We start from the raw sequence: 18,575 nt of genomic DNA on the forward strand, positions 1-18,575 counted from the left end.
GAACAGGCCCCTGTTAGGCAGGAGTTCGTGGGTCCTGGGCTGGTTGCACAGGGTCATTTTGCTTAAGGAAGAGCTCATGAGCTTTTCCGAGCCAAGCACCCGGTTTACCTTCCCATCAGGTAGACGTTAGGGTCCCAAGGAAGGGACAGCTGACGTCTGTGACTCCATAAAGACCTGTCCGGAATACTAATTCCCCTGGGCCCCCAGCAGGTTTGTGCTCACGGGGTCTAGTCACTGAGAGGACCCACAGGACGAAGTGGACCCCTGTAGGGGAGGGACGGCCCTGGTGGTTCTCGCAAGCAGGGTGGAGGCGTGGACTGCTTCCCCAGCAGTCACACCGTGGGCAAGTGGCAGCTCCTTTCCAGACTGAGATCCCCCTCCGAGAGCCAAACACGGTTCAGAATAAGTGGGGACCTTCAGGGGGTGCGGTGAAGGAGAAAGTGAACATGAACGTCTTCCCGCCGCTTGTGTGTGACCGACCGATGTTGGACCTGCTGCCGGTCAGAAACGTAGAACACGGGTGTTGTAACAGCTTTTTTTCTAAGCAATGGCAAAAAAAAAAAAAAGGCTTGAAATGCCAACCTGAGAATGTACAATCCTTACAGAATTCTATAATTTTGTCATATCTTGTCTCTGTTCAAGGAAGCTCGAATTTAATTAGAAAGGTTTGTTGTTGTTTTGTTATTTTTTTTAATTTTTATTAAGTTCAATTAGCCAACATATAATACATCCTTAATTTTTGATGTAATAATTAGGAGGATTTTTTAAAATTATTTAGGGTCTAGAAACAGGTTTCTCTGGTTTTAAGTAGGGGACATCCCTCCATATGGATGATGGTAACACAGGAAACTGATTCAGCATTTGTGGCCTAAGAGTGCTCAGTGGTGTTACAGAATGAGAATTCCAAGGATCCCCTTCTGTGTCCTGGTCAGTGTGGGCACCGACCGCTGATCTCCCCACCCGTGGGGTGCCCTGCCACATGGAGAGGCCCCTTCCCCACCCCACCTCTCCACCCAGACTCTTACAGAACCAGGCTGTTTCCTCCTGCGGTGAGAATTGCGAGAAAGGATTTTGTGCCCAGTCTCCCCCCACACAGAGCTGGGTTCTACGGGTAATACCGACAGCACACCTCGCGGAGGCAGGGTTTGCGGTTGGAGAAATCCCGCAGACGTTCCTGAGGTAGCAATGGGCGTGCGCCTCGCATCTCCCTAGGAGACAGGATTTCCACACGTTTTTGGTGTGTTTTCTAAATTAGGTATTTCCGTTCGTGTCTCTCTTCCACCTGTCCGTCCTTCTGTCCCTCCTGTGGGTCCCGCTGGCTCTCCTACCTCGTATGTGGTCTCTCCATGCACGGAGCAGAGCACCAAGCCCTGGGTCGTGGCGGCGAAGCCCCCGCTCCATCTGGGGCCCATGGAAACCAGGGGACACCGAGCCATTGGGGGAGGGGACCCCGGACCTGTTCCATCTCCCCGACAGCCAGGCTTGAGCAGGTGAGTGCTCTGGTGGCGACATGGCAGGGTTCTCCATGCTGTGGGACCGTCCCCAAAGCTGCTCATGTCATTTCCTGAGTTTGCATTAACGTTGTTGAACTTGACGAAAACAAGCCCCTTCTCTGCTCGGAAGTCTGCGGTGACGTCTTAGCCTCCAATTCCAACGTGCCCAGCTTGTCCCTAGCAGGAACCGAGCCCTCTTCTTAGCCAGGCCCGTTCCTGGTGCTGAACGACTCCTGACTCTGAGGCCTCCTTCCCCGTCTTTCTTTGGATCCCTATCAAGCTTCAAGTCTGCGCCGCACCCTCACACCGAATGGCAAATGGTCTTGCTCCGCTCCTGGCTAGTCCACGGATGTGAGTCTCGTCACCCTCGAGAGAATGTGCAGGTGCAGGTGCACGTCTGCCCCACGGAGCTTGGCACACGGGTGCTGAACAGACACTTTGTTTACCAGCCGGCAGACTATTACCCGGTGTTCTTAACTCTACAGGGGCTAAGTGCCTGAAGCTCAGCGGCGTCTGAAAGCGGGGTGGGGCCCACGTGCGTGTGCGGCTCCCCGGCCTCGGGCTCCTGGGAAGAGCACGTGGCGCAGCGAGCGTCCCAGGGCATCTAACGAGTCCCCTCTTGGAAGAAGGGCCCTAACGTTCTTTGAATAGTTACCTTAGGATGGGCTGGAGACCGCCTGCGGACCTCCCCTGGGGGGTGGGCCACGTGCACAACACTGGCTGGTGCCTCCCCAGGAGTTTAGGCTTCATTGCTTCCCTCCACCGGGCTGGAGGCCGCAGCACAGCCGTCCACTTTGCCTGCACCATTGTTAAAATTGGGACCAACATTTACAATGGATAGATTTCACATGAAAATCTTCATTTGGGGCTTTTCTTGAAAAAATGGGAAGATCTGGCGAGGCCAGACCTGCCTGGCGGCTACTGCTTAAACATAACGGGCTCGCAGCTGCTTCTAGAGATGGGCCATGGGTTCCTCCGGAAGCTACTTTCCTCGTTCACATTCCCTCCCAGACTGTCGCCGTCGGTGGGCACATACGTGCGCCTCCCTCTGGGAGGTTAGTCTGGAAAGCGCCCCGGGGAAAAAGGGCGGATGTGGGTCTGTTAGATACAAGGTCCATAATCTGAGAGTAAACATTTACGTATTGCCCTGATGTGAATGTTTGTGTCTCCACAAAACTCCTATGTTGATATGATGGTATTCAGAGGTGGGGCCTTGGGGAGGGACTGAAGTCCTTCCGGAGCCGCCCTCACGACCAGATGGACGCCTTATCAAACCGCTGCAGAGAAATCCCCTGGTCCCCTCCTCGAGGTGAGGACCGGGCAGCGGGCACTAGCCACAGGGCAGCCACGCTGGTGCTTCCCAGCCTCCCGGTTTGTGAGTGGTGGCTGCCCCTCAGCCTGCGGTCGTTTAGTTACCACCACCTGAACAGACCAGTTCCTTCCCTTTCAGTGTCGGCAGTCTGGGGCTGCCTCTTTTTTTCTTGTTTGTTTGTTTTGTGGGTGAGCTGCCTTTCTAAGTTAATATTTCTGGGTTCGAAGGGGTATTTTCTCAGTTTATTCCCAACACGCAGGTCCTGTGAACTCAGCACGCACATTCACAACCACCCTTGATCATGACACTGTCAGCAACTAGAGGAAAATCATCTCTTTCCTGGAGGAAAGGAGAAGGATTTTTAACAGGTTTACATATAGGATGCGTCCCCGGAGCCGGACTCCAGAGGACGCCTCAAGTTCTTCAGGAAGTGGAAGCATCCCGGGATCGAAGCTCGCCAAGAATTCTCTGGAAGTATCTCCTGCCACTGTTTCTGCCACAGACCAGCTGCGGAGAGCTTTGGAAGGAGACGATGCTGGTTTCATCCTGTCTTCCCCGCTGAAGCTTTGAATCTTTTCATTGAGAGGGTGTGTGCCCCGGGCCAGGCACCCTCACTGAAGAGTTCTGCCCGGGGGAGAAGGAAGGTGCTGGGAAGGAGGGAGCTGGGAGGGAGCAGGGAAGGAGCTGCGGGGCGGGGGGGGGGGGCAGAACCACCGTCGCCGCCGGCCACTGCACCCCTGTCTCTGCTGGCCACTCAGGCAGACCCCGTCCTGGGAACACTGGGTTGTCAGCAGCCCAGGCTACAAGACCGTCCCCTGCCCTACAGCAGGTGGCCGCCAGCAGCCCTGACCAGGGCTGCGACGTGGAGCCGTCGGTGACTTTCCGGGTGCCGGAGGCCGGTCCTCGGGCTCGGGTCGCGATGCAGCGCGCGCGGGCACGGGGGTCAGGTGACGCGGGAGGCAAGGGCAGAAGCGAACCGCCGGACTCGCGCAGCACGGGCAGGAGTCCTCGGAGCGGGCGGAGTGACCGTCCCTCGGGCTCCGCGGTGCTGACACCCTGCTGAGGGCACGGGGCAACCCCAGCCCAGCCCCGGAACCCGAAGCGCTTGAACGTGTACAAATTCCTTCGGGAACTTCCTTTATCCCTAAACCCCCGAGACACACGCGGGCAACCGGCGCCAGGCCGACGGCCACACCGGCCGCGGGGCGTCCCGCGGGGCTCACCGGCCGGTAACTGTCTCGGCCGGAGCCGGCTTCCGAGCCCCGCGCAGACGGACCCGACCCCGGCCGCCCCGCCCATCGCGGGCGAGGGCAGACCCCGGCGCAGCCCCCCGGCGCCGCCTCCACCCGCGGCCGCGCTAGCTCCGGGCCTGCCCCGCTCGCCCCTGGGCCGAGCCTCTTCCGGCCCCGCCTCGCGCTCGCCGCCGCCCGCCCCAGTGCATGCCGGGGGTCGTAGTCCTTCGCGGAGGCCGGCGGCGGCGGCCGTGACGTCATCGGTGCGCGCCGCGGCGCAGGGCGGGAAGGGGCCGCACGCGCCTGCCGCGCGCCGCCGGGGCCGGACGTCCCGTCGCGGCGCCGCCAGACATGCCGGAGGAGGCGGGCTTCCCGCCGGCCAAGAGGTTCCGGCCGGGCTGCGGGCCCCCCGGGGGGCGCGTGCTGATGCTGCTGAGCGCGGGCGGCGGCGGCGGGCGGCGGAGGCCGCAGCCGGCCCTGGCGCAGCCGGCGGCCGGCGTCTACCCCGAGGCGGTGGAGCGGCAGCGCCGGAGCCTGCCCATCTTCGCGGCGCGGGGGCCGCTGCTGGCCCAGCTCCGGGCCCTGGACAGCGCCGTCCTCATCGGTGAGGGGCCCGAGGGGCTCGGGGGAGGAGCCCCGCCGCGCCCCCGAGCCGCCCCCCCGCCCGCGGGCCGCCCCCCACCTGCCCCGCAGAGGGCCGGGCCGGGGACTCCGGGGCTCGGGGACGGCCGGCGGGGGAGGGCGGTGCGCGCGGGGGCGAGCCTGCGGCGGGGGAATGGGCCGGCCCGACGCGAGGTCGCAGCCTCTGGGGCGGCCTGGGGCTTCGGGGCGGGGGTCTCCAGCGTGCAAGTCGGGACGAGCGTCCGCAGGACCGAGCGGATGAGCCCGCAGGAGGAGGGAGACCGGGAGGGCGAGGGTCAGACGGCTGGAGTCGCAGGAAGAAGGGCACAGTTGCAGCCGGGGGGCCCCTGCGGGAGCCGAAAACGGGCCCCTGGACTTGGGGGGGGGTGTGCCGAGTGTGCCTCCCGCTGCGCGCTCCTCCGGCGGGGCGGGGTCGGCGCGCGTCGTCACCGGGTTGCGGACCGAGTAGGGGGGCAGGGGAGGAAGGCGGTGAGAGCGGGCTTCTGCAGGAGGGAGGGAAGGGAGCGGAGGGGAGAGCTCGGTGGAGGCCGAGGCGAAGGAGGCGAGGGTGGAGACGGGGGGCGCGTGGAGGGGCGGGGGGTTGCTTGGAAACAGAGACCAGATGCGGAGCTGGCCAGGAATGGGGGAAGGACGTCCGGATGCCCAGGGCTGGCTAGCGGAGAGGAGCACGGGTGTGGCTGGGGGAGGAGGCTGGAGGGGAGGGGGAGGGAGAGGGAGGGCCCACGTGACGACCTGAGTTCTGTGGAGTAGGTGCGGGAGCTCTGCTGGGAACGGCAGTCAAGGGGCCTCAGGTAGCCCCTTGGGGGAGAGGGGGACCCTGCCAGGCTGCAGAAGCGAGAGGGGGATGGGGGTAGTGCTGGCGTCCAGGGGCATTGGCCCCACTACAGACTCCTGTCTTCACCTGCACGGACGGGCTGTTTTGCTTAGCCATGCCCAGGGGTCTGGTGGAGGAGCAGAAAAGCTGGGCAGGGAGACATTGAGCCACATTTGGGGTTTTGCCTGGTAGATTCAGCAGGAATGCAGCAGAGTAATCACAGTCCTAGTCTTGATTCTGGGCTGGGTTAGGAGGATGAGCAGAGTGGGAAGTGCAAGCACCATGGCATGTAGGGCTGTAAGGTCGGAGAAGCTTAGTGGTAGCCAGAGGGAAACGAAACCCAGGTTTACCGAGTTCTTTGTTCCACTTGGGGACAGTTAGAGGAGCCCCCCGAGGGTTGTGTATGCTGGATGCTCAAGTTCAGGGAAGAGACAGGTAGAACCTCCCTGCCCTCCAGGGCTTGCGGTGTTGGTGCTGGAAGTGAGGCGCACAAGGTACCAGAGATAGAGTAGGCGGAGGCCGCCAATGCAGCCCCAGGGAGAGAGTCTGAGCTCTGACTCATCCCATAGAGTTGCCAGGCAGACCTGGTGATGGCAGGCAGGCAGGTGTGGGCGGGGATGGGGCCAGAAGGAAAGGGCAGAGTCTGGAATGGGATGGTGGGGGATGGTGGGGGCGTGTGAGTGGGCGTGGCTTTGGGTGGGCCCGACTACCCTCTCATTTATTCTTCTGAGAGGTAACCATTTTCTGTAACAGTTGCATTCCCTCCTTAGGTTTTCTGTGCAGCTTACCTGTTATTGAACATTTACATTGTTTCCAGCTTTTTGCTGCTGGGAACAAAGTTGAAGAGCACGTGTGCAAGCTACGGTTGTCCGTGCCTCTTTATTTCCTCAGAACCAATTCTTGCAAGCGGAAGTGTGCCTGGAGGCTATAAACATTTTTTTTTTTTTAAGGCCATTCTTTTTTTTTTTTTTTTTTTTTTAAGATTTTATTTATTTATTTGTCAGAGAGAGTGAGCACAGGCAGACAGAGAGGCAGGCAGAGGCAGAGGGAGAAGCAGACTCCCCGCTGAGCAAGGAGCCTGATGTGGGACTCGATCCCAGGACCCTGGGATCATGACCTGAGCCGAAGGCAGCCGCTCAACCAACTGAGCCACCCAGGCATCCCGAGGCTATAAACATTTTAAAGGTGTTTCTGATACAATGTGGCCTTCTGAGACCAATTCGGAGGACACTGCTCCAGCCGCACACCCAAGTGCCTATTTTCCTGGGGCTTTATCAACTTCGAGTTTGGTGAACTTTGTGTTAATTTGCACGTAAGTGAGATTTGTCTTCTGTCTCAGGGGAAACCGGCTCAGGGAAGACGACGCAGCTCCCACAGTACCTCTACGAAGGGGGGATTGGCCGCCAGGGCGTCATCGCTGTGACCCAGCCACGCAGAGTGGCTGCCATCTCTCTGGCCACTAGAGTCTCCGACGAGAAGAGAACTGAGCTCGGGAAGCTGGTACCTCACCTCCTTCTCTGCTGACAGCCCGCCCGCATGGCACTTCTCTGAGCCGGGCTCCGGGATGCCGGGAGGCTCTCTTCCCCGGCTCACTCAGGCTTGAGTCTGTCACTCGTTCCTCCGACGTCACCTGTCTGTGCGTTTGCTTTGTGTTCAGAGTCTGTCGGCAAGTCGGATGAATTAGTTGCTTTCCGCGAGTGTTCTTGAGGCTTCAGTAACCTGTGAAACCTCTGTGTGTCTGAGAGATCGTAAGCACTTCTTTAGCTTACACGTGCGTGCGGAGATCGAGCCCCAGACCTGTGGGTACGGCAGCTTTGCGCACGTTTGCGCACTTCGCTTTAAAACGTCTTACCTTTTCTTGTCTGTCCGGAGCTTCACTTTAAGTTTCTCAGCAGCTGGGGTGAGAGTCTAGTTTCAGGTTTTTTTTTTTTTAAGATTTTATTTATTTGACAGAGACAGCAAAAGAGGGAACACAGCAGGGGAGTGGGAGAGGGAGAAGCAGGCTGCCCGCTGGGCAGGGAGTGGGACGGGGGACTCCATCCCAGAACGTGGGGTCATGACCTAAGCGGAAGGTGGATGGCTAACAGCTGAGCCCCCAGTGCCCCGAGTTTTAGTGGTGCTCATGATTGCAGTTAAAGGGACCCGTCCACTGCCTGTCCGTGCCCGAGGGCACGGCCGTTCCTCAGGAGGGCACACGTGTCTGGGGGTGCCGGGCACCTAGCGGCTGCTCAGCCCAGGCCCACTGAGCCTGCGGTTCCTCGCACAGGTGGGCTACACCGTGCGCTTCGACGACGTCAGCTCAGAAGACACCCGGATCAAGTTCCTGACAGACGGCATGCTTCTGCGAGAAGCGATCTCCGACTCTCTGCTGCGCCAGTACAGCTGTGTGGTCTTGGACGAGGCCCACGAGCGGACAGTCCACACCGATGTGCTCTTTGGGGTGGTGAAGTCCGCCCAGAAGAGGAGGAAGGAGCTGGGGAAGCTGCCTCTCAAAGTAGGTGTGGGTTGCGTCCGGGAGATGCCTGTGTTCCCGGCCGGCTGCTGGCCCTGCTTCAGACAGGGGTCGGTCACCAGCGGTGCACGGCTCGGGGTGGGGAGGGGCGGGTGTGGGAGGGGCGGGCATGGCCTGGCCCTCGCGCTCTTCCCTCCCATGCGCAGGTGGTCATCATGTCCGCCACCATGGACGTGGACCTGTTCTCGCAGTACTTCGACGGGGCACCCGTGCTCTACCTGGAGGGTCGGCAGCATCCCATCCAGGTGCTCTACGCCAAACAGCCGCAGCAGGATTACCTGCACGCTGCGCTCGTCTCCGTCTTCCAGATCCACCAGGTACAGCGTGCCCCGCGCGCCCGCGTAGGTGGGGCTCAGCTCGCCGTCGGGGCCGCGCTCCCCGCGAGAGGAAACACTGCTGCCCGGGGCACCCTGGGAGCTGGGCCCTTGCCAAGGGTCGCCGTGTCCCGCTGGTGCTTTCTTGCAGCGTCTCGCATCCGCTCTAAAGGGGAAAACCACTGGGCTCTGATCGGCCTCGTGCCCCGGCGGAGCCGGGAGACGGCTCGGTCAGAGTGGACTGCAGGTGGGGTGCCCGCAGCGCTGCCCCCCAAGGAAGGCCTGTGGGCCGCTATGGCCTCGCTGTGGGAGAAGCTGCTGTCCACCCAGTAAGGGTGGTCGTTTAGAACTCTTCACTTCAGAAAAACTGAATTACAGAAGCATTTCAAAATCTTCTCCTTTTTTTTTTTTTAAAGATTTTATTTATTTATTTGACAGACAAAGATCACAAGTAGGCAGAGAGGCAGGTAGAGAGAGAGGGGGGGAAGCAGGCTCCCCGCTGAGCAGAGAGCCCGACGCGGGGCTCGATCCCAGGATCCTGAGATCATGACCTGAGCCGAAGGCAGAGGCTTTAACCCACTGAGCCACCCAGGCGCCCAAAATCTTCTTCTTTTGTTAAACATTTACTTAAGTTTGAATGATTAAATTCCCTCGTTTTGGTTTCCTTCATAAAATTGACTGTTCGTACCTTCCCGTTAACTTTCTGAAAGAATCCAGAGGCAAATCTTTTAAAAACAATTTTTGTTTTAATCTGAGAGGTGAATGTGTAGAGTTGAAAAGGGCAGTAGTTCTAAGAGGGTCATAAGAACCAGAAGCTGGGGTGCGTGGGTGGCTGGTCCCCCGAGGCCTCCGGATCTTGATGTCCGCTCAGGTCGTGATCTCGGGGTCAGGAGCTCCGCCCCCTGGAGGGGGCGGGTTCCTCTTAGCTGGGAGTCTGCTTGAGATGCTCTCCCTCTGCCTCACTCTCTGCTGCGTGCCGCTGTGCACACACCTTCTCTCTGTCCCTCTCAAATCAGTCAGTCGGTCTTAAAAAAACAAATCACCCAGCAGCTGCTTTTACTTACCCGGTCCAGATCCCATTGTTTCGGGGGACCTGGTGGCTCTCTTAGCTGTTTGCTCTGGATTTGGTGTTTCCGACAGTACCCACCCGCACTGCGGGTCTCCGCGCTGCTGGTTCCCCCCAGGCAGATGAGGCTACACCCTTAGCCTCCCTGGCCTCCTGCTCCCCCAGCCTCTCAGCATAGACGCGTCTCATGGTTTTCAGGCCAGTGGGGGGCATTACAGCGTCACGACCCGTTGCCAGCAGGGCCTGTCCTGATGCCTCCTTCCTTATGCGACTTAGTTCTACTGGTTTTCTGCGTCCCCGTGGCTCGCTTCCTCTCAGGTGTTCCAGCATCTACGGTCTGTCTGCCTGTCGTCAGTATCTTTCCTGCGTTGGCATGCCGTCCGCTTTCCCCCGGAGCGCCTTGTGCTGCCTTTCCACAGGGCGGGCAGCTCCCGAGCCTTGGCACCGCCTTCTGGACGGGTCCCATGCCTCCGGGTTGAAGTCCATTCTGGCCTCCTGCCCGGCCGGCTAGAGGAGGGCAGGCTGTCGGGTTTCCCCCCTCCCGTGACCCATCCCTGCCTCACGGCCGAGTCCCGGGCCTTCCTGTCTTCTCCAGGGAGCGGGGCCGGGTCTTGTCCCCAGAGACCCTTCAGACCTCACCCAGGCCGGAGCACCCTCGGCCCAGTCCTCCGTCCCCCGTCTCTCATCCCCCGTCGCTCGTCGCTCGTCTCTCAACACGGGTCCAGGCTTTTTCTTCTGCCGCGGCGTCTTGCTCTGGCTGTACCGCCTCCCTGTACGTAGAGGGAGGAACAGGCCCGCGTGGGCCACAGATACACTAGATGCGGGACTGGTTTTAAGCATAGCTCACTCTGGGGACCGCTCCAGGCGCCTTCGGCGAGGGCGTGCTCCCCGGGGACACACCGAGTGTGGGCCACGCACCTCTCCACAGCGAAGAAAACCCCTCCGGGAAGCTCACTCGTGACCGCTCTCTGTTGCCGCAGCCCGCGCTCTGCAGGCACCTCCTGAGGCCGTGCTTCCCCTCCTGCAGGAGGCGCCTCCTTCCCAGGACATCCTGGTGTTCCTCACGGGGCAGGAGGAGATCGAAGCCATGAGCAAGACCTGCCGAGACATCGCGAAGCACCTCCCGGACGGCTGCCCCCCCATGCTGGTCCTTCCTCTGTACGCCTCCCTGCCCTACGCCCAGCAGCTCCGCGTCTTCCAGGCGGCCCCGAAGGTGAGCGCGCACCCGGCCTGTGTGGCCCCGTCCCCGGGCACCTGTGGGGCGGGGTGCTCAGGTACCAGATGTGTGAGCCGCCAAGCCGCGGGACTGGAAGACCCAGGCCAGACGGGGCTCCCGGGCCTGGTGAGCACGGGGGAGTGGGGAGACCGCGGTGGGTGGGGTGGGCACAGGCGGTAGGTGACTGGCGCACGAGGGGCTCTCCCCAGTCCGACATCGACCCGCTGCCTGCGCCAGCCGCACCGAGTATCGCAAGCGCTGGCCGCCCTCTGCTGAGCTGGCAGCGTGGGGCGGTCCGGTCGTGTCGACACGGAGGCCCCGAGAAGCGGAGAGACGGTGCTCGGGCAGTGGCCGGTGGGGCCGGGGATCTAGCCACGCCTGCCCGTTCCCCTGCATCTCATGCTCTCAAATAAGCCTTAAGGATGGGAACCTCTCCGTTCAGCGTGAAGATCCTCATTCCCGGAGCGCGCGCAGGTTGTGGGAGCTACCGGTGGGCACTGTGCTGTGAAACTTTGGAGTCGTGTGTGTGTCACTTTCTGGTTTTTTCCTCCCTGCAGGGCTGTCGCAAAGTGATCCTTTCAACCAACATCGCTGAGACCTCCATAACCATCACGGGAATAAAACACGTGGTCGACACGGGCATGGTTAAAGCAAAGACGTATAATCCTGGTGAGAATGATGCCCACGAACCCTTCTTTTCCCCACAGCCTCTCCCAGCAAGCACTTCCTGCTCAGACTCGCTGTGACCAGGGTGGCACCGGCCCCGCAGGTGACACGGGCCGAAAGCAGTCAGGTCCGGGAAGGGGGCCGGCAGCGGGAGCCCTGGGCCAGGTGGGGCAGGACGGGGGCCCAGGCTTCACCAGCTTGAGGATGGGCGGGGCCTGGCCTGAGACTCCTGAGCAGCTGGGTGAGGGGGCTGTGTGGCCAGGGACCCCCGACACAGGGCGGGAGCTTTGTTGGAATGGACGTTCGAGCTCCAGGCGTCCCAGGAAGGAGACCACCCAGGCTAGGGTGAGTGCCCGCTGTCCCTGAGGGTGTGCGCTGGGAGCTTGCTGGATGCGCTGGTCCTCCCGTCTGTTTTCTGCCCGGCTTGGTGCTACGGAGGATCAGAGGCAGTGGGGACGTCTGAGGACAGCGCACCACCAAGCGTCCGAGGGTGTGGACTCGGAGGTAGCGTGTGGAAGGACTTGCCCCTCGGGCCTGGCGCAGAGCACACCTTTATCCAGGACCCACGCGACTCCTGGGCGTGACTCCATCACACCACCTCGAGATCCCTCTGACAGTGGAGCCGGGAGGGCCATGCAGGCCGGGCCCCTGACGTCTCCTTTCCGAGGCAGTGACCGCTGGCCAGCTACCCTAGTTTCCTGGAGATGGGGTTTGGGCACTGAAAAGCCTGGCGGCCTGGGAGACTCTCGGTCCCCAGCAGACCGGCGCAGCTCTGGCCCTGTGGTCTCGGCGGGGACCTGTGGCCCCGGGCATGCGGGCTTTCTGACTTTCTGAAGATTCATACCCCGTGGTTTCAGTGTGGAGCGCGCCGGTTCTGTGCTTTCCCACATGGCCTCGGGGTTCCCAGACTCCCGTGCTGCGGGACGGATCACTGGGGTTCTGAGGAGCGCTGCTTTGTGCCCACGCAGGTGAACCCGTTTGATCCTTTGTGGGGCGAGGCCTCACGCGGGCCGTTCTCCCTGCAGACAGTGGCCTGGAGGTGCTCGCTGTGCAGCGTGTGTCCAAGGCTCAGGCGTGGCAGCGCACGGGCCGGGCTGGCAGGGAGGGCAGTGGCGTCTGCTACCGGCTCTACACGGAGGACGAGTTTGAGAAGTTTGAGAAGATGACCGTGCCGGAGATCCAGAGGTGGGCGCCCCCGCAGCCCTGCCGCCCCTGCCGCCCCTGCCGCCCCGCGGACCCGACCGGGGGACCCGGAGCCAGTGCAGCAGCTGCGTGTCTGCTCCTCGCAGGTGTAACCTGGCCAGCGTGCTGCTGCGGCTTCTCGCCATGAAGGTCCCCGACGTGCTCACCTTTGACTTCATGTCCAAGCCCTCTCCGGGTAGGCGGGGTCTTCGTGCAGGGCCAGGGCCGAGGGAGGATGGGACCCGCGAACGGCTGGGCTCTCCGAAGCGTGTCTGGGGGCCGCCACCTCTTTCGTTTCATTTGGTGCATAAGCTTGGCTGTCGGGGGGCCCGAGGACCTCCAGGGGGGATTCTGTGCCCATAGTGCCCCTGGGCTGGAGCCGTCACTTCCCATTGGGCCTCGGGGGTCATTTCTTCTGTATTACGTCATGAGAAACAATGCTTTATCCTTCAGCAGGTGACGTGTGGCTGGGGTTGGAAATGCAGCGTGTATGAAGGGGACAGTAGTAAATGTTTTTTAGCTGGGCCTCGCACGGCCTCTGTTCCACTGCCGTGTGTCTCTGTTTCTGGCGATGCGGGTCCCGGTGGCGCCACGAGTGTGGGTGTGCGCGGGTTTCGTGCGTGTGACGCAGCAGGGTCATAGGACGTTGCTGTGGATGGAGCTGAAGACGGGAGTGTCCCCGGCCGCCGCGCCCCAAGGACCGGGGTTGGATGTCGGGCCCTCAGCACCCGAAGGAGAGTGGCTGCAGCTTCGTCCTCCTCTCCTGGCTTTCCTGCAGATCATGTTCAGGCCGCAGTTGCCCAGCTGGACCTGTTAGGTGCTCTCGAACAGAAGGACGGCCAGCTCACCCTGACTCCGGTGGGGAGAAAGATGGCCGCTTTCCCTTTAGACCCCAAATTCGCCAAAGTAAGTCACCACCTCCGCTCAGTGCCCCTTCTCTCCGACACGGCTCGTGTGGCGGTCACCTGTGCCACCGGTGCCCCGACTTCCCCCTTCGCTGTTGCCTCGGAGCAGCTGTGGCCCTGGTTTGCGTCTGACGTGTGCTGGTATTGGGTGTAGGAGTCAGAGCCACGCTGAGTCAGGAGCCCTCCCCGAGGACTGTGGGAGCCTGCGGGCGGGCCGTCGGGTTCCAGGGAGCGGGCAGTGGTGGCTGGAGACGCACCTGGCCTCCGAGGCCGCAGCGGGGCGGCCGCACGGGCAGCGCGGACGGACTGTGCTCAGCAGGGGGCAGTCTCAGGGCGCACCGTTGTAATTCCTGTTTGCAGACCCTCCTCCTGTCCCCCAAGTTCCACTGCACCGAGGAGATCCTGACCATCGTTTCCCTCCTGTCGGTGGACAGCGTTCTGTACGACCCTCCCTCCCGGCGGGACGAGGTGCAGGCCGTCCGTAGGAAGTTCATGTCCAGCGAGGGGGACCACATCACGCTGCTCAACATCTACCGGGCCTTCAAGAACCTGGGCGGAAGTAAGGTCGGTCTCAGTCGGGGCTTTCTCTCCCACGGTGCCTCCTCCCACATGCATGAGCTTGGCGCTCGCCTGCCCGGCCGGCGGAACATCCCGAGCCACTGGTCGGTGTGCACAGGCCTCACCGGGGAGACGCGCAACGCTGGCCTCCGCCCCGCCCGTGTCCCGCTCGTCCTCACCGGGCAGGGGCCCTGTGCGTGGGGTGGCCCGGCTTCTCTGCTACAAATGAGCTTTTCCCCCCCTGCCCGGCCTGTCTACCCAGTAGCGTTCGCCTGGAGGGTATTTCGGTTCCTCAGACCCGAATGGGAACAGCATTCTAGACCCCCGCTGTCTGAAGGCAGAGCCATCTGTGAGCCCTCCCGCAAGCCAGAGCGGCGGACGGGGAAGCAGCCGTGCTCGTTAATTTGCGCGGAGATGTCTTTCCGTGCTCCCGAGACCCAGAAAGCGGCCTGCCTTAGACCGCGCTGAGGTCCCTGCTGCTGACAGGTGCGCGAGATAAATGCAGCTGGAGCCCAGCAGCTCCTGTGGCGGCTCGAGGCCGGGGCGCCCGGCGCGGCTCCGGGGGTCTGCGCACCTCCTGGGGATCGGCGCATCTCAGGCGTCCGCGCCGCGCCGGGCCGGGGGCGAGTGGGCCCCTCTGCGGCGCTCGCTGCAGAACAGAACACGCCGAGCGCTGCTTTTGCTTTCCCCCCTTTCCCATAAAAGCGAAAATGCGGTTGTGCTTTGTGAGGTCAGTGGAAACAAGTACTCACATAGGTGTTCGCGACAAGTGAGATGGCGTGACGTGGGCGTCACGGATACCCCGTGGTCCCTCGTGTCCGTGAAACCCGCCCGGCATGTGCGCCTCAACTCTGCGTCGTGCGGTCGGGTCTCAGAAGGAAAAAAGCCAGCGCTCGGCTGTGGTGGCTGCCAGCGTCCTGCTTCGTTCACCTCGGCTAATGTTTGAGGAAACGGGATGCTGGCGCCCGGCGAAAGCGCGGTCTGCGGGCGGGCGGCGCCTCCCGCGTGGGGCACCGCGTGCCAGACTCTGGCCCGGTGCGCGGCGGCTTCCCGGCCGCCCCAGCTGGGGCCGGTTCCCGCTCCCGCCGGCTCACTCGCTCGGAGGCTGCGTTGTTGCCGAGTCAGTGCCCCCCTCAGCTAGTTCGAGCTGCCGTCCGGGAGCGCCCCGGAGCCCGGGCTCCCGCCGACCTGCACGGGACGCTCGAAGCCCGTGTCTGCGGGGCGGCTGTTCGCATCCTCGTCCTCTGTCCTGCCGTCTTGTTGGTCACTGTCTCGTCGACACGTAGGAGTTTTTTAAGTGCATTCTGGGCTAATGAATCCGGGACGTGAGGGAATTTGCGTCTGTGTCCCCTTACAGTTCGTGCTTTCTGACAGAAAGCTGTTTTCCTCTCTTTATCTTTGGCGACTGACGTCTTCTTTCCAAATTCAGTTCTCAAAGTTCTCTTTCTTCTTTCCTCTGCGCGAGTGACGGGGCTGCTGACCCTTCTCTCCCCGCTCAGGACTGGTGCAGAGAGAACTTCGTCAACAGCAAGAACATGGCGCTGGTAGCTGAGGTCCGAGCACAGCTGAGGGACATCTGCTTGAAGGTACCTGTCCTGCGTGTCGGGGAGCACCCCCGCGCCCCTCATCCGAAGTCCTCGCCTCTCCGCTGTCGGGTTCCAGGCTCGCCTGACGGTCGCTGAGACTGGAGCCTACATACCTGCGTAGTTTGTTCCGAACCGCAGCCAGTGGAACGAGAGACCAGCAGTTAGTGGCAGGACTGGGGGGCTCCCCGGAGGTGGTGACGGCTGAGATGAAGAGGGTCCCCCTCAGGCGGGGATCAGCAGATCGCAGAAACCAAAACCCCTGGAGGCGTCTTAAAGGGAGAAGTGGGGAGAGGGGGTTCTGTGGGAGGCTGTGGACAGGAAATGGTTGAACCCCACAGGGACAGGTCACAGATGGGGGCGGGTCCTCTCTGGCCTCTCTGTGCGTGCCCCTCCCGCTTCCCACCTTCTGCCTCTGCGGTGATTGCTGTCCCAGGCCACTCCCCTCAGGGGAGCCACACACAATGGTCAGGCGGCGGGGCTAGGCGGTGTCCACCAGCAGCCTGCTTGGCCGGTGCCCCCCGGGGGTGCCCCTGAGGGGCGGGATCTTCTGGAACTGGTGCTGGGGGGACGACTGCGGGAGGCGGACAGGGGAGGTGCTTGCTGGAGGGGCGCTCCAGAACAGGAAGGGTAATTTGGCCACAGTGGGAGTGTGGGAAAGGCCCTTCCCTGAGGGCCGCGGCTGGCCATCCATCCCCCTCCGCGGCCTGAGCCTTGGCGGCCCGGGGGCATCTGTGCCCCTGAGGCCCCACCAACAGCCTCCTGCAGCAGCAGTGCCGGCTGGGCCGGGCTGGTGCTGCGTCTGAGCCTGACCGGGGCTGGTGTCTGGCACCCACTTCTCCCGCCGCAGATGTCCATGCCGATGCTGTCCTCCCGCGGGGACGGGGAGAGCGTCCGCCGTTGCCTGGCACACAGCCTGTTCATGAGCACAGCCGAGCTGCAGCCCGACGGCACGTACGTCACCACGGACAGCCGGCAGCCGGTGGCCATCCACCCCTCGTCCGTGCTTTTCCACTGCCGGCCGGCCTGCGTCGTGTACACGGAGCTGCTGCACACCAGCCGCTGCTACATGCGCGACGTGTGCGTCGTGGACGCCGACTGGCTGCATGAGGCCGCCCCTGACTACTTCCGAAGGAAGCTGCGGGCCGCCCGCGACTGAGCCCACTGCCCCTGACTGCGGAGCGCCCGACCCCCAGCCCAGAGCGCAGAGCCCGGTCCCAGCAGGGTTCCCCGCCTGCCGCGTGGGGGCGCAGGGATGGCCCTTGCAGGGTCCGGCTCAGGCGGTTTCGGCGGGTGCCTGACTGGGACACGCAGGCTGTCCCGCCCCGTGTGCCGCTCTCTAACGTGAGACTCCCCAAGTCCTTGTGATGGGGCGGGGTTTCCCGGGAGTGGACTCCGGGGTCACAGAGCTCAGCTGTCCCTGGATGTGTCCTAAGGTCTAGAAGTTTGAGGAGGGACGTGCTGTCGTCTCCTCCCTCCTGAACCGCACACCCCAGGGTGCCAGCCTCCTCCTCGCCACCTCCAAGCACAAGGGGACCGTCGAGCATGGCCGCTGGCCGCTGTTCTCCCCAGCTGGGCACATGTGACCCTGCGGGTGCGAGGACTGGCTGAGTCTGTCCCGGTGGGGCCTGGGCAGAGAGCTGTCGGGGCGGCTGGAGGGGGAGGGCCCGTGAGGACCCGGCCGCCCCTGGGGTCCCGTCTGCTGCCCCTGGGCTTGTGCTCTCGCATCTCATTTGTCGTCTCTGTGCTTCCTTCTTCGTGGGGACAGGAGGACACAGCCCGGCTTTCTGGTGAGCCGGCCCCCACCTTGGGCCGCAGTTTGCAGGTGTGTGGGAGTCCCAGAGTCTCCAGTCTTTTCCCAGCCTCCTGTTCTGGGAAGGGGAGAGACACCAAAGGTGGTTCTTCGCTATTTAATCACCAGATGCAAGTCAGCTTTTCTAGAGCGTTTGCCGTAAGAGAAGCTGATTGAGCGTTTGTGTTGGGCTTTGTGGTCAGAACACCAGTGTACAGTGACTCCGTCATTCCTTACCAAGTGGACCATGCGGTTCCGAGGCAGGGGGCCGCACTGCCTGACCCTGCGCAGGGACTGCGGGCGGTCTCTGCTCCGGGGCGCGGGCTCGGCCTCCCCAGCGTCCCCCCGCGGTCTGTCCCCACTGCTGCGCCGCATGTGACCGGAGCACCCCAGCGGCTGGCCAGGGCCGCGGGGTCCCAGATACCCATCGTCCTGCATTCTGAGACTTTCAGCTGACTCTCCCGCAGACCACCTCATTGTTTACAGTTGCTGACTTTATGATGAGTTTTTCAGAAAAATTTTTAAGTGTATTTTTCTCTTTTCTTAATAGAGGCCTAGGATGTTCAACCAGACTGGAAAAGAATACATTGTATTTTTAATAAAATGGGAATCGTGCTGGTAAGAGTGGGGAGTGAGTGATGGCGTGCCGGCACGTTCTCTGGGCTTCCTTGGGTAAGGGCAGCGCGTGTCCTGCTCAGTGCCCGTTCCGAGTGGGAGCGCGGGGCCCATAACTGCCGGCAGCTTTCACGTTTCTCTACAGAAAGAAGTTACTTGCTGTGACATTCTGGCAGAGTTTTGCTACAGTAGTTTTTTTTACTGGACTTTTGAAAAAGTTCATTTTTAACCTAGCTGCTCAGGGAGTGAAGCAGGTTGGAAACCCCGTTCTGACCACGAATCACCACAAGGAAATAAAGTGCTGCTTACATCGATCTGCGGCGGACATTGTTCTTTCTCTTAAGAAACTTTCTTAAAAGTTCCACGTTTCGTGGTGACGTCGCATCGTGGTCCGTGAGAGACCTCCAAGGCCAGCCGCCTCTTCTCCGGCCTGGGCCCACTCGGGATGAATCACCACGTCCCACGAGCAGCTTTGTGGAGGGAGATGCCCTCCCTGGAGGCCGGCCGGCAGGGCAGCGCGGAGCCACCGCAAGGGACGAGCCACCAGCATCCGGTCCCTGATAAGGGCCCGTCCTCGGGGGGCATCCCCGCAGGCGGCCAGGGTGGGCAGGACGCAGCCTGATTCTCCCAGAGACGTTAGTCTGTGAGCATGGGACACGCTGCTCTGACAGGA

General features: G+C 62.0%; 1 protein-coding gene across 2 annotated transcripts; it reads left to right on the plus strand.

The window, feature by feature from the left end:
- The first annotated feature begins 4,354 nt into the window (after positions 1-4,354).
- On the plus strand, positions 4,355-18,216 carry DHX33 (DEAH-box helicase 33). 2 transcript variants are annotated; one of them, XM_080826838.1, is made up of 12 exons: positions 4,355-4,641; positions 6,833-6,993; positions 7,760-7,987; positions 8,152-8,322; positions 10,413-10,598; positions 11,159-11,270; positions 12,293-12,452; positions 12,557-12,645; positions 13,228-13,355; positions 13,715-13,918; positions 15,412-15,498; positions 16,346-18,216. In XM_080826838.1, exons 1-12 carry the CDS (start codon positions 4,389-4,391, stop codon positions 16,652-16,654), a joined length of 2,088 nt encoding a protein of 695 aa, XP_080682964.1. In that variant the 5' UTR covers positions 4,355-4,388; the 3' UTR covers positions 16,655-18,216. The 2 variants fall into 2 exon arrangements, with proteins under 2 accessions (XP_080682964.1, XP_080682965.1); XM_080826839.1 differs by lacking the exon at positions 4,355-4,641 and having other exon boundaries at positions 6,853-7,296.
- Positions 18,217-18,575: the final 359 nt, after the last annotated feature.

The sequence above is a fragment of the Martes martes genome, assembly GCF_963455335.1.
Source record: "Martes martes genome assembly, chromosome: 16".
Taxonomy (NCBI): domain Eukaryota; kingdom Metazoa; phylum Chordata; class Mammalia; order Carnivora; family Mustelidae; genus Martes; species Martes martes.